At 38.7% G+C, this 16,341-nt stretch overlaps 1 protein-coding gene across 28 annotated transcripts in view; it reads left to right on the top strand.

Annotated features, from left to right (window-relative positions):
* The window catches only part of rimbp2b (RIMS binding protein 2b), a 140,569-nt gene that overhangs the window by 15,728 nt on the left and 108,500 nt on the right, over positions 1–16,341 (top strand). For 26 of the 28 annotated variants that reach the window (XR_008569921.1, XM_054772085.1, XM_054772084.1 and 23 more), the window contains one exon: positions 10,446–10,583. The exons of the other annotated variants lie outside the window; for them this stretch is intronic. Coding sequence is in view for 24 of the 26 variants with exons in the window: in XM_054772085.1 (XP_054628060.1) it covers positions 10,446–10,583 (138 nt within the window). In the remaining 2 variants the exon portion in view is untranslated. The remainder of the gene's footprint in view (positions 1–10,445; positions 10,584–16,341) is intronic. 28 annotated transcript variants of the gene reach the window in all.

Here is a 16,341-nt window from a genome sequence, read left to right as displayed (position 1 = left end):
AGGTGTGTCCCATTACATTCAGTAATGAGCTGTCTCTTTTTATCAAGTTTTATATCTTTAGAACACACAGAAAAGATAAAGCTGTGTGTTCATGTCTTACATAATAATTATGGTTGATTGGCAAAATTCCACAAAAAGTACAGTTTTCCTTTAAAATTTTAGGAGTGTAAGCAGAAAATTTTGGTGTGCACACACATTTGTCACATTTGGATTCCATGGACCAGAGATTAGGCGGGTAACAGCCGCCAGAGAGACAGTGGAGACAGGCAAAATGTGTAAACAAAGATGGTAGAATAGTCAAACTTCAATGCGAGTCAAGCGTGAGTGATCACACTGGCATCAATTGGCTTAAATTGTGACAGCTGTTGTCAATTGACTACACATTTCTCAGACAATTTTTCATTCTCACCGTAATAAGGGACATCCCTGGTCCACTCAATCCGGAACACGTACTTTTGTCTGGTCACACATGTGCGAGTAGATGAAAAATTCTCTCGCTATGTCTCATATTTTAGTTGCAAAATGCGGCCATTTACTCCCAGTCTGGCATAGCATTCGGCAAAATGTCCTCTGAAACAGTGAAGTCCCACATGATCGACAGCATGTTGGTTTACGAGTGAGCTCAGGGGAAGTTATGACAAGTTGTTTGCAGCACGTCACAGAAAAGATGCTAACGCACCTAAAGCACAGTACACGTAATCTTGACTCATTGCCGCATTTTTTAAAAATCCGTTACCGGAGCTATTTCTTTATGTCATCAGATTTATTGGTATGATGCCATAATTATCGTGTGCCTAGTCCCTAGTAAAAATGTTTATGCCTCTCCTGTAAGGGCATTATCGTTTCTTGGCTTGTCTTTATTTTACACTATAATGATATTGGTTATATATTAATTTCGATCTACTTTTTCGAGATGTCATCAATTAGTTCAGTGAGGTTGTCTGCTCATTTCTAAAAAGTGCATGATTTCTCCCTGCAGTGTGTACTGGGGATGATTATTTTTGCCTGAATCCATAAAAAAACAATGATTATTTTTCAAGGATTTCCTTTTGCAATGAAAGATCTTATCTCCACAAGTTTGTCACAGCCTTTTTTTGTCTTTCTGCTTACAGGTTGAACTGATGTTGTCCTCATTTTTGTACATTGGCTGTCATGCACATGTCATGCTGTTCTCTACTCCTTGAGCCACACTGACGTGTAACCGTGACCTGTGGCTCAGTCAATCCACTATGCTGTAACAGAAACAATACCAAGAGCATCCTCTGATGCCATTCGCTTTGTCAAATGTTTGTCTGAGGTTCACCGTTGACACTGCTTGTTGGAGGTTAATTGCACTCTTTGATAGCACATTATTGGCAGGCAGGGTTCTACACATTGGAAAAGGGCAGGTAGAACAAGGCAAACTTGCAGCTCCAGACACTTTTAACATTGGGGATGATTAATTGAAAGCTGTGTGCTCTGGAGTTGATGAAACGTGTTTATGAGGGGGTGTAATTGATGCTAATGTCCTGATCAAGTGGAATTTTACAGTGGATTAACAGTGAAAAGCTGGGATCTACTGTTCTGTGTGTGGTTGCTGCTGTCATTCCTTTTGCAGTGATTTATCTTTCTTAACTGTGTGATGGTGCATGCTACATTGTTCTATGTTAGAGGTCTCGGTGGGGTTTTTCAAGCCTGCTGTCCAATTCTCTGCTTCCATGCTGAGCCTTCACTGGCCAGGGGTGCAGTGTAATTGCATGAAGGATCTGTAACAAGGTGGATTAAATTAGCTTTTCTCTGACTAAAATGAATTAAATAGGCAGTCAGTACTCCTGAACTGATTTATTATATTTGTTCTGCCAAATAGGGTATATCACAACATACAATTCTCTCCTGGGAAACGTTTAGGATTATAACCCATAAATGAAGGATGGAGTAATTCCTAGGGTTGCAAAGGGGGTACTACAGTTCCAGAAACTTTCAATTGTTTAGCGGGGCATTTGTTTTTATTATTCAAAATTGAAAGACAATTTCTATCAGAATTAATGAGAATTAACGATTCAATATGACATCAGTGTTTCTCAAACATTCATATCATTTGCGGTGGCCCGTCACAAATTTGGACTGCCGCAAATAGATTTGGCGCTACTGGTTCGCCCTCGCTCATAAACACATTATGATGCACTTGGTCTGCCAGAGAATAAGGGGATGGAGCAGGAGGGCTCGGTATTGTCAACTTTAGATACTCTTAGATAGATACTTAGATGCTTTAGATACTCTTTTTCAAAAAAGTGACAAGGGACAAATCTAATGAAGAGACTTTTGCAGCCTCTGACATGAAAGCACATATTGCTCTTCTCAGCTATCGAGTGCTAACACTGTCAGTGTCTGCTTCTTCACAATCTGCCTTTTTACATTTTTACTGTTAATGTTTTGGTATTTATTGCAGAGTTTCCGCTACATGTAATTGATTGTGGTGGTGTGCCATAACAAAATAGCCGCCACACCTTAAACATTTTTTTTTTTTAACTTGAAAACAATTTTAAGTAATATATTGTATGATGAATATATGTGATATATAGATACATATATAGCTCATTATTCACAGACACATTGACCACAAGTAGTTTGAAAATGCTTTAAAATATAATAAAAATATTTCACTGCACTTTATTTTGATAAGCATGTAGCGGAATCACCTGTCTGCTTTGCTGGCACTTATGCAATGTTCTCAGTTCATGTTCTGCTAGTTGTTGAAAAAAGTTAAATAAGTTAATAAATAAATAAGTCATAAAAAATTGGTATTTGTCATTAAAAAAAAAAACCAATTGGAAACGCAGCAGCACGACTCAGCGGTGGCAGTCTGCCCTCCCATGCAGCCCACCACCATGGCTTCAAAAAATCCTAGGGGTAACCCTGTATTGGCTGGCTTATTTTTGTAACTGTTAAACATTACTGAGTGATTCTCTTGAAAGGGAGGGTGACGTCACTTTGAGGGACATGACGCACAGACTACAGTGATTTGAAGCTACATGTATAACCTTATAAAAATAGACTGCCAACACAGTATATTGAATAAAGAGTGCAGAATACTTTCTGTCTGTTGTGTATAAAACACAATCTGATGTCAGTTTCAGCCTGACTGCGCGTCACAATTTTGTGACATGCAAAAGTGTGTGAAAGAAATAATACAAAACAGTGAAACTTACATTTCAGCTGCTGTGATTTCCAAAGTACTGTATAACACCTCATTGTGCACCAAATGCATTTTGCTGCATCCAAAATATGTACTTTGACCAAACTCTGACAAAATGTTATGCATTGCTCACGTAAACAGTGTAGTCCATACACAATGTAACTAAAACTGAATTGAGGAAGACCATATGCAAATGAGCTGACGCCTGCATTGACGTACAATGCGAACTTCAGGGTATTTCCATGTCATTTCTCCAGTTTTTCGTAATTCAGACAATTCAATTTCAGAAATGTGGTGTAGAATATGGTGCAGAATATGGTGTCCATGATACACGTTACGAGCCGATGTTCTATTGATCTATTTTTTCAGATTAATACACTTTGGGGAACAATTTTTTACATCATGTTTCCGCGAAAGGTGAAGCGTGTTAGTCTTGTGCTAATTAGCATTGATTTGAAGAACACAATATTGGGTCTCGCACAGAGTTTGACGCAGGGTCCATCCACTAGCTTTGTGTTACGTGTAGCATACTGTCACCCTATTAAAATAATGGCCTACAGTAGAAAATGAGTTTTTGGGCTAAATCATCTCTTGACAATGCTGGCCATCTGTGGTAAAATTGCCTAAATCCTTAGTTGAAAGGATCATGCTATTCATGCCCTGTAAGACAATTGCCTATGTCAAAAGGGTGACTTGGGCCATTTGATTTTTTGCCTACGTCAACAATTTTGATTGACTGATTGATTGGTCAAACATGATGAAATCACGAAACTCATTGGCTCTCATTGGATCTCGGGATATTTATCTGAAACAGAACAATTCTGTTGATTGTTTATTGAATAATGAATAAAAATAATTTCTTCACAATACTTTCAGATGTGTTTCTTTCTGTACTTGTGTTGTGACGTCTGTGTTAGATTCCAAATATGGTAATGTCTGTTTTACAATGATAATTCCATAAATTTATCCCAAAATCTGTGGAAACATTCCAATGGATGTCCTACAATATCCTGTTCAAGTATTAAACAATAAAATGCACAATATAATTTTTCCAAAAGAAACGGTGAGGCACTTGTTAACCACACTGAAAATTTGAGACACACAAAAATGTAAAACATTTTTTTTTTTAAACCTTTGACTTGAAACTGGGGTGTCATGAGAGTTCATATCTCATGAGATCAAAACCTGATGAGATTTCTTATTTGGAAAAAAGCTGTCTCGCGAGAACAGGGCAGCCAGAAGCCAATCGGACTGTGAACTACGGCATCGCTACTATGAATGATAATATGTAATGTTGAAGTGGCAGTGTGCAAGGCAGGATTGGAGCTGCAACTTAAGTGCTTTGCGCACACTTTAAACCAGGGTTGCTCACACTTTTTAGCCTGCAAGCTACTTTTAAAATGACCAAGTCCCAAAGATCTACCTCCTATTGTAAATATAGAAAATATATATATTTACTATATATATTTGGACATGGATACGCTTCTCTGTCGCCTGACAGCACCTTGCATTCCTGGTGAAACACACATCTGTGAAACGTGGCTCATTGCAGAAATAAAATAAACAAAAACCTAGAAAAAGTGGAAAAGTATAGCAAAAAGGCATACTGTAACTAGAAAAAGCTAAAATGTTAGTACTAATGAATGCGTTTGAAACGCATTCACACAATAAAAAACACAAAGATTTGTCTTTATTGTCGTTATACGTATGTATACAGTTGTTTTTTATTATAAATATCACAGGACAGCTGGAAAGCCCTTACGTAACTAGATAAAGACAACTAGACGAGACAAAAATAATGGGCTGGCATTGTTCAACTACAAGATGGGACAGTTATGGCTGAAATCCCCATTGAAAAGCCAGCATTTCAAGAACGTATGACAAATTGCCTGTGAGAAAATATATGTCACAAACACCAATTCTTTACAGAGTGAAAGATGACATATGAAAGGAAATATTGCATTATAATATATTGTTATTTATTAGTATTATTATATATTATCATAGCAGTGATTTATTTGGTCTCAAAAATGTTGACAATAACGTAGTTTATTTAGCATCGATTTGTGGGACAATAAACATTTCAAAACACACCTGCATTGTTTTGTCACTCAGTTAAATAAAAATGTTTGTTTGTCCAGTCATATTTTTTCGTTGTACTTTTCTTAAAATTACAGCTGTCAATTGATAAAAATATTTAATCATGATTGACCACATTTTGTACATCGTTAACTCATAATTAATCACACTTAATTGCACATAGAAATACGTTTTTATCTATAACAGCCTTGTCATGTTATGTGTTTTTGTCTTTTATTGTTTATTGTGTATTGTTTTTACGGTATTTATTGTTATTTCTTTGTTACAGTACTTGCCAGGGGACTACAGATGGAAACTAGCAGTTTTCAGAATTATCTGGCATATTTACATAGGTATTGTTTACAGCTGTTCATTAATATGTGCTGTCTCTAATAAATAAAGAAAGAAAGAAAGAAAAATAAGTATGGATGTAATTCTCAAATCAAATTTTATGTAAAGGGATATCAATTTTGGAAATATGAGCCACTATTTTATTCCAAAAATAATATACATTTACAAATACCCCAGTTTTTGCATGTTTAATATGAGCGGCGGTTTGTCCCACTTTGTTTAACGGTTCTTGAACGCACCTTCTAACATTGTCCCACGGGAATGCATAAAGGTAAGATTGATGACCTTATTGAGTGCGAGCGTGCGTGGTTGTTTGGTCTGTCTGTTTGCTAGCTAATGCTAGCGCTGCTGACAGCTCTTCAGCCATGGTTGTGTTGACATAAGCCCCCAAATAGCTGTCCTCCGCTATGCCTGCTGTTAACTAGCAGCTCGTACCCAAATTTTGGTTCACAGTTCAGGGCAAAAAATGAGCCCAGGACGGCTCGCATCTCAAAAAGGCATCGTTGGTTGGGACACTCGTGTGCCAAGGTGCCTCTGTATATGGGTGACAGTAGGGAAGTGCTGCAGTACCTTCTTGTTTCCCTGGCAAGTCGACGTAGTCCGTGACAATTCCAATAACACGGACAGTAGATACACATAACTTTGGTCTTGTTGTGAGAGCCATCTGCCAGGGCTGTGAAAATTCTTTCAAAATAGCATTTTCTTTGTCCATTTCTGCTCAATATTTGTTCCTGTTTGTGGCGCCACAGTCAATGCTACTTCCTCAAACTACGGTGTGGGCCGAGGGTCAAACAAGACGTGCTTACGTTCATCGCACGTCAAAAAAGTAACCTTCCGTTAGATAGCCCAACTTAAAATGAATGTTAAAATCTTGTCTTGTCTCATTCTCGTGTATCGTCTCGTCTCATGAGTTGGGTGTATTCTATTCACACGCTTTTGGTACCCCTTTGAGGAGAATGACCCTACTACAGTAGACCACACATAACCACCGAGGTCATTATAAAAATGTACAAGGCAGTGGGTTGAAATGCACTAGTATGTTGTCAGTACTGCTGCTGTAACATGCAGGACTGTGTTCTGGTGGTTTTAAACAGGTTTATGCTGCAGTCTGTTCTTTTAAAAACAGTTTTTTTTCCTTCTAGATAACCAGCAATTTTGCAAATTTCTAGTTTATTACCATTATGTACCTTATTCCTTCATTATTTTCAACCCAAATAAATACCATACAGAAACGTCTGTGAGAACAATATGTCTGTAAGAAGAGTTGGTAACCCAAGCCTTACCTGATATAACCTAGAACTGTTGTCTTGGGTTGAATGTTTTACGCGTCATTGAAATCTTCAAAACAAAGTCTGAAAAAAGTAGGACACACAACGTACTACTCGCCTGTCATAAAACTGAAAGAATTAGGGCCAGTGTACTTTTAAACTCTGCTCTCCACCCATGTGAACAGTCAATCATTTTTACAAATCTGCAGACGTACTGTAAGACTGGCCAACATGTACTATTCACTCTTATCTGAATATTATTTGATTTCTCACGTATTCCTTTGATGTCTTTCCGGTGTACTGAATGTTGTATCATAGTCCCTCTTATTTAAGTGAATATTTGTTTAACATTTAATATTAGTATTCTCATCCCAGTGGCCACATATGATAATATACTGCTTTGTACATTTCTTTCAGTCTTACACAAACTGAACAGAGTTCCTGTGTGCACACTATCTTTGAGGAAAGTATAGGTGTCTGGACTCCAACGCCATACTTTTGGGGGTGAGGAGTTCAATGAGAAATAGCACCAGTTGCCATAGATGAACCTTCTGAGCACATATGAAGTTCGAGGTGCTAAAAATGAGTGCTAGGTTTTGGTACTCATACCTTGTGGCCGGCCTTCTGGGCAGGACGATGACAAGCTTTGTCCAGATGTCTGTTTGTGTTAAGGAGGTTACGGCACTGCCTTCTGCAAGAAGAAACAAACACTAATTGCTCATTGGCCTCGGGTTGGACACATACAGCTGGGGTCTTGCAGCTAAAAATAACATTGCTCGTTCTGAATAATGGCGGGCACATGCACCACCATAGTATAGTGGATCCCTGCATATTCTCCATTCAGCATTCGCAACCCACTAATCAAACATTTTATTTTTTATTTTTGGGAAAACCTGCCCATTTGTGCTTTTTCATATGTGATAATAAAGCATAAAATGTCAGCATAATACATAACCCTATAATAATACAGCATACTATACATGTTGATATGAGGTTTGAATGGCTGAGCGTTTTCGTTTGTACTTCCTGCTGGTGGCTCGCAAAAGTTTTGCGAGTTCTCGGAAAAGTTTGTACTTTTTTTTTTTTTTTTTTTACCCACCTTTTTTTTTCCTCCATGTCCCCTCCAGGGCTCTGTAAAACACAACCCCCAAAAATTTATTTCATAGTTTATATTTTGCAGGGATAGGCTCCAGCTTCCCCGTGAAAGCGGTATAGAAAACAGGTGGATATTTTGCACAATATTTTCACCAGAATACAACAGGCAATGGTGCAAAAACATTGAGACTGCAACATACTGTTAACAGAATTTTTATTTTAGGTGTCTGACAAACAGTCACACTATTTTAAACTCATTCAGAAAACACCTCCTGTCTCTCAAGTAGCTCAAATCTATTAAGTAGAAGCATAACAAAAATAAATATTTAGCACAGTATAGTAGTAGTGATGTAATCACCGGAGTCAGAGAATGACCTGAATAAGGTTGACCAGCATGAACACAATGTTGACAATAAACACCGCCTCCATCACTGTTTGGTACTGTACAACACGTGATAGGAAGGCACTCCAGCGGGTGATCAAGACCTCACAGAACATTGTTGGGGCAGCCCTCCCCTCACTGCAAGACATTTATAAATCTAGAGTCCTATGCAGAACACACAACCTCATCAAGGACAGCACACATCCACAACACTCATTATTCACACTCCTACCGTCAGGCAGACGCTACAGGAGTTTGAAGTCCAGGACCACAAGGCTGGCAAACAGCTTTTACCCACAGGCCATCAGGCTCCTCAACGAAGCACTCGCACACGCCGCATGCAACACACGCACACACTCATAGCACTTTATTTATTTATTTATTTGTATTATTTACTTGTATTAATGTCTCTTCTGTTGTTGTTGCTTAATTTATTGGTATTTATGTTTATGTGTTTATGTTTCTTATGTTCTTATTCTTTCATTTGTTTTCTTTCTTTTCTTGGGAGAATGAACAGAATAAGATTTTCATTGCATGGTATAACTGCTGTTTTACTATGCACATGACAATAAAACTCTCTTGAATCTTGAATCTTGAATCTTGAATAAACAACGTAAACTAAGCACATGAAGCACACGTCTTTTAATTGAATAACACATTTATCATTTGAATTGAAAAAAATCTACATTTCACTAACTAGGCGAAAGAGATGGCTTTGTCGTATTATCGTGAGAGAGTCCATCCTGCATAGTCCAGCGTTGCCTCATCCATGCTATAAAAGCCAAAGTCAGTCCACGCTTTTGATTTCAACTATGCTTGCGCATCTTTCAGTTTAACTTCACCGCCCAAGTCTGCAATAATGCGATATTTGTTCGTTTGTATTGTATGATTAAATTGTATTGTAGGATTAAATATTGCGATAGTTCGATATATCGATTTTTTGTCACACCCCTATATACAACAGAGGGAGCACCATATCCCAGTGTGTCAAAAATGGAAATTTGTACTGGCTATGTCTCAGTTACACGTGTTTATTTGCAGGGATCTACTGTCGTCAACACATGACATGGACAAAAATGGCATTTTCTGGGTATGACCTCTCATGAAAGAGAACAAGGTGTCACCCATAGGGTCAGCTTCTCCTGCTTCAGCCCCCACACCTTCTGAATCACCTTCCTCCGTCTGAGCATGGGGTGCTGGAAATGTCAAATGGTAGCATCTACGCAAGTAACATCACTGTTTTTTGTGTGTCGCCCAGCAGTTTCCGTGTGTGCGCTATCAAGACTTTAGCTCCATGCAGAGAGGGCTCACTGTACTTGAGTCATGTTACAGATCTCCCATTATGTCCAAAAGCAGCATCTGGTTCCACATGATTGGTGCTTTGAATAATTGAACGGTTGCCTTATTATTATACTAACCTGTTAATAATAAAGTAAGTATATCAGCATTGGTACTTAGGTGGTTCAGTATTAAGGTATAATGTTATTATTCATTGTGGGTTTGGATTATAGTTACACTCCCATAACTGTATGTATAGGTTTTTTTTGCATGATTTGAAGTTGAGGGAAAGCAGAGTTATGCAATGCAGCCACCCATTTTCTCAGTTAACTGATGTCTTGTGACATACACAGATTAACACACATGATAAATTTGACCATTTTTACTTTTACATGTGTATTTATTTACGGTCACTTAGTGTCAGGGTTATAAAATTGTACTTTAAACTGTTTTCAGTAGCTGATCCACTAGACGCATCAGGCTGAACTTGTAAACATCAGTGAAGGACTGTTTGCTGTGCTTGAGTGTGGCTGTTTGTTGTTTTTCCACTCAGACCACCTGCTGGCTCCCAGCAGCCGTTCACCTACTTTCCTACACACTGAGTGCAAGGCAATTTTGATCATCAGTGAGCTTTGCAGCAGCAGTGTACTGTTATTGCATTTGACTACAGGCAAGACAAAACATGCCCAGTGATGTAATAAAATATACCTTGCCATAGGGAAAATCAGCTAATTAATACATGTTTGGCTTTCTGAGAAAATACAAATGGAATATTCATTTATTTTGATCTTTTTTTTATTTTTTTTTTTATTTTCAGCTACGAAATGAGGTGTTGCCGCTACAGCTCCCCAGTGTGCAGCCTTTGGACAACCTTTGTCTTCTAGAAAACGGCAGCACAGCCCTGAGACTCAACCCTGTGACCCTGAGCAGCCAGAGGCTAAAGCAGAGGTTGTTGGTGAGTTCAAATTATGAAACACGCATGTTGAAGCTGGGCTTAGCTGGACAACTCATCATTAGGAAGAAACTTGCTCGGGTGTACATGCAACAAAAATAGTTTGTGGTGTAAATGCACTATTAGAAAGATGGTCCCTAAAGTCCCTAAAATTTCATTCAGAAGTGTTTGTGTCGGTGTATTAACCTGTGGTTGGACTGGCCACAACCATATAGTAGATACTTATAGATCCCTGCCTATTCACGGTTTGGCATTGCCACCTCCGCATATTTGCACATTTCTTTTCTTTGCATTAAATTGTTCATAATTTTATTATTTTAATGGTAACTTAAATAGAAAGTAGGTTGATGATGCTATCTGCAGGGGAAAAAAGAGTGCTGCAGTTATGAATCCAGCAGAAGTGTCTCACAAGTGAATTCACACAAGATTTTCCAGCAGGACGATGCTTTAACAAGCTGTGATGTTGTGTAACTATATACTGTACGCCTGTAATTATGGGCATATCATTGGGTTTATGAAAAAGGCATTTTTATTGCTTTTATTTGGCTTTTATTTATTTTTTTCATTCACGGGGGTTCTTGAAACGTAGGCCCTGTGAATATTGTATTGTATTTAGCTGCTGTAACCGGCAGCCACTCACACGGCGCTATTGTGAAAAATAAATAAATAAATAAATAGCAGGAATCTACTGTAGCTCTCAGTATAATTTACTGTACTTTCTTCAGTGGTGGCCTTCCCTTTAATAAGCGTACGTGTCATCCACAAATAAACGCCTTGTATAAAATATTGAATCCTACTACGCGGAATTCACTTATCACGATCAGGTCTGGAACCAATTAACCGCAGTAAACGAGAGATGACTGTATACTTTTGTTGACGATATTTAATTTTGCTATGGATTTAAATCCCATTCACACTGTTTGTTCACATTCACTCCTGGTGTTGTTTAAAAAGATCTTAGCTTGAATCTTGGTTCTGTCTATTTGGAGTCATTATTGGGATGAATTGGGCTCAATATTCTCTCGGCCTGTCATGATCAGTGAAGACAATTTGAAGACAAGGGGAATGCTCCTGAGAGAAACAGAAGCATTAGGCTCAGAAAATCCAGACAGGAATGCTAATTTCAACCTTTGTACATTATATTGTTAGTAGTGACCTCTATGCTCCCTTTTTGGGACAAGGGCACAAACTGTATTATTAATGACAAGAAAATAGACATGTTTACATAGCAGTGATTGCATTATTTAGCCGTCCTGCAATTATTAGGGTTTTTTTTTCAATATGTTTTACATTTTTGTTGACAATGCATTACCAGTCCTAAAGGCTGACACACTATACGGCTTTCTAAAAAGAGCATGTCCTTGTCCTCATCAAGCTTTCTACAGACCGTTTGTAATTCTCTTGGGTTTCCTTGACGTCTGTGCTTCAATATGAATAAGCAGCATCGATTAGACCCCAGTGATGCTTGCAAAATGGTGTGTGTGTGTTTGTCTCCCTGTGTTTCTCATGTTGTAACGACATACATCTGGTTGCACAGTGACATTGTCAGAACAAAAACAAAATTACAATAATGGAAATTATTACATGAGGTTAAGTTGCAGTTCTATGAATGGCTTTCTTCCAGTCTGAAATGATGGAAGCACAACAGTGTGTTTATTAATTGTAGCAAGTTGTTTGTCCGTATAACCACGGATGACACCATTTTTATGAATGAGATTGACAAAGGCATTACCACTTAAACTGGCAAACAGTAGCAATGTTATCTTTGTATGTTTTCCACATTTTCCATTAGATTTCCAACACCAACGTCAGTGAAGTGTAGCCTTCTCGTGTTTCGGTGCACCTCTGTGAAGCTGGTGAGAGTTGTATTTATAAGTTGCCCACCTGCTTGTCACGTGACTATGTGATGATTAGCTTGTCAACATTTCTTTAGGGCTCGTCTACACCTGTGGTCATGTGTCAGTGCTTCCAAAGTGAATTATAACATACAAATGTCAACGGGGGCCGCTCGGTGGCCTACTGGTTAGCATGTTGGCCACACAGTCAGGAGATTGGGAAGATCTGGGTTTCAATCTCCGTTGGGCATCTGTGTGTGGGCATATATATGTGGAGTTTGCATGTTCTTCACATGTGTGTGTGTGTGGGTTTTCTCCGAGTACTGTCTGGGTACTCTGGCTTCCTCCCACATTCTAAAAAGCATGCATGTTAGGTTAATTGGAGACCCTAAATTGTCCAAAGGTATGAATGTGAGTGTGAATGGTTGTTTGTCCATATGTGCCCTGTGATTGGATGCCGACCAGTCCAGGCTGTACCCCGCCTCTCGCCCAACGTCACCTGGGATAGGCTCCAGCATACTATCGCGACCATAATGACGATAAGCGGCATAGAAAAAGACTGGATGGAAATACCACAACGGGACAATGAATTATAATATAATAATGTGTGTCTATAATATGTGTGTAAGAGGCAAGACACTAGCGGATTTTGCCCTTCTTTCCCAGCACCCTCCTGTTATAGTTTCCGTTTCCATTCCCGTTATATAATAGTTTCCTGTATTGTTCCCGTACTTTAACTTTCATGAAAAAAAGAATCCTCCATGTGCAGCAGAGCTTTCTGTCCACTCAACAACACCTGGGTAAGATCTTGTAGCCGTTAAAGTCTTCAAAATAAAAGAAGCATACCAATAACACCAACAACTTGTAGAAATTATTGTGGAAGATCAGAATTTTTTTCTTTATTTTCCCTCATTTTCCTTTATTTTTCCGGAAATGTCCCCTTGTTTTATAACATAAATGTTGACAGGTATGAATATATGAATAGAACTTTGGTAGTAAACTGAAAGATTGTTGTGTGTAAGTGTTGAGGCAAAATCATCAGAATCCTGTTAACAGTTTTAATGCAGTACTTGAAATGCAGTCAAAACAATCCTTTTTACAATTCTGTTTACTGTATTTTATACTCACCAAGACACAATGCTATAGACATAATACATGGAGGGCTATAACACTTAATACATTACAGCAAATCTAGATAACATGTAAAGTATGACAGCTAGGAGTTGCACTGCACACGTTTTATGGGACGACCTATACAAAAACAAGAGGACACATCTCAAGGGGTTTATCCTAATACAATTTTAAACTATATTATATACCTTTGGGGATACAAGGGGAATTTGATTGGAACATTTCAGAAGTACTACATGTCATCAAAGCTGCAGTGTTGCTTGTCTGTCCTTAAAAGGCCCCAAACAAGCTGCACAAGAAAATGCACCGTGTGAGTGTAAAAAAAAGGAGGATAATGATGATAATGATGAGAAGCAAGCACTGATGCACAAATGCATTAATCTGAGTGATTTGCACAATTAAGTGGTTCCAAGAAAATTACACCATGGTACCTGTGGTTGTTGCTGAGAAACTGGTGTTTTTGATCCTGTCATGCATCTCGCTGTGCTATTAAGCTGGTGTTATAAACTACTCAGTCAGCAGGGAAATGGGCTGCTCAGAACAGCAGTATTGAGGAGGGGGTGGAGGGGTTGGAGGTGATGTTATTAGTTCCCTGAAGTGGAAAAACAGATGATTATGGATCCTGAAAAATTGGCGTACTGTCTGTAATTACCAATACTGCATGGTCCTATGTAGTGGAGGGCTGAGTGCAGGGGTAATGAAAAACTGACAGAGCATGAAGATCTTCTTCAGCAAGCACCATTAGCCTGAAGCTCTGTTGTTCTATGATGGAGATGCAATCATCAAAAGGCAGACATACCCCCTGGTAAAGGTCTCCTGCTAGACAGCTGTCTGCAGCCTTTACATTAAGTCCATCCACTATGTACATACAGTATGTACAGTATATACAGTATATACCAGTGGGAACATTGCCGATAATGATATCGGTGCGTGAGTGATGACATTGTCCTCCACACAGCAACAAGCATGCTACCTCAGTAAGGCCCTGTCCACTCGGGAACACTCCTGGGATTTTTTTTTTTGGCGGATTGAAGAAATTTGTATCCACACTGTCCCTGATTAGTAAATTGTTGTGAGTGAAAATGATGTAATACACAAGGCACACCTACGTGTGGCACTGTGAACAGACACGCAGAAGGAATTTCGTGACAGACCAAACTATAGAAGAAGAAAGGACGCCTGCGTATAAGTCCGTCGCCTTCCACTTTTCAAGGCTTGTCTAGATTTATGACAAAGTGGAATTACGTGCGTCATTTTGGAAATATAAAACAAGCAAATGTCGACTGCGGTGATTCATGACACTTGAAATACTCAGGTATTATGTTGGTTTGTCATCAAAGCTCGCTTCTGGTCATGTGACTGCAACGGGTTGCTGATGTCATTGTTTAAAAAAAGCAGTGGATTGCTTGTCCATACGCAAACGATAAGGCAGCGTTTTCAGATTTTCCCACTCTAGAAGACATTTTCAAACAATATCGTTTCAGGTCACCCAAAACGCCGTTTCCGTGTGCATGAGAGACTGAAACGAAAAAATACTTACTAGCTGTTTTGACCTGAAAACGTTTCCGTGTGGCTAGCCCCTAAGTCTGTGGTCTGGAATTATTTTCAAGTTTTGCCTTCATATTGTAAAATTGCATTTTACTCTGCAATTTACTCTGAACCTTGAACTTTGAAATTTGAACCTTGACATTCTCATCTTATGTGCCCGTGCTATCAGCAAAGACAAAATCCATAGATGGAATAACCTGGTCATTCAATATATTCAGGTAGTCAGCTGGCCTCATTCTTTGGGCACATAATGTTGCTGGATTTAGTCGACCAGACAAACCCCAACCCTATTTGCATAGTTACATTCAGATGGTGACCTTTTTTGGATGCATCAGTGGATATATCGATCCGCGGCAGTCGTGAAGACCACATGCATGAAAGTAATCAGCATCCACTGCTGGCAGTCATTTTACATAATAAGTGATAATGTGCACAAGCAAAGCTGAATTAACATGTCTTTGAAATGATTCATGTTTACATGCTCTAATAGGCCAAATGAGTGGTATCATACTTACATTTTTAACCTCTTTGTGACTTCAACTGAGAGGGAAATTTTAATGCTATTACCTCTTTCAATAGTCTGAAAGTGGCAGCAATTGCTGTGCATGTGAGACATCAATTTCAAGAAGGAATAAATCTGCTTTCCTGAGCATTTGCATGTAGAGAATATTTACTGCAATAATTTAATGGTAGATATTTATTCTTGTCATTTTAGGCCTCTCTTTTCTTCTTGTGCTTTTATGGAAAATGTGTCCAATTATCTCTCGGGCTCTTGAACGTCTCACATCAGCAGCCATGATGTCAAAGGGGCAAGACTTAAAAAGGGATGTGAACATCTCCTCCCCGGTTAACTCCTGCCCTCATAACTATTCATGACGGCGAGCAGGTTGACGGTGAAGCCTGCAGGTTTACTTGGACCACACTGAGTTGATGGTGGCGTGAATCATCACACAGCGACATGTTTTACTGATGATCATAAATATCAGCCAGGCAGACAGGAAAAATCTGTCATTCTCAGTCTAAACAGTGTCTAGACAGTGTCAGACCTTTAATGTTGTTCTGAACAAACACAACTTGAGTTAACTTGATCTCATCTCTTCTTTTCCACACTGCCATAATTGCCCACATTAATAATTTATTCCAGTTTATGAATATTCAGAGACAACGAGGATGTCTAGTTTTCACACAAGGGTTTTTCATCCAATGTATCTCTTGCTTAAAGAGGTTTGCTCTCTTTATGAACAACT

Source organism: Dunckerocampus dactyliophorus, chromosome 4, assembly GCF_027744805.1.
Source record: "Dunckerocampus dactyliophorus isolate RoL2022-P2 chromosome 4, RoL_Ddac_1.1, whole genome shotgun sequence".
NCBI lineage: Eukaryota > Metazoa > Chordata > Actinopteri > Syngnathiformes > Syngnathidae > Dunckerocampus > Dunckerocampus dactyliophorus.
The sequence above is the reverse complement of the archived record's forward strand: the minus strand, read 5'-3'. Positions and strand labels throughout refer to the sequence as shown.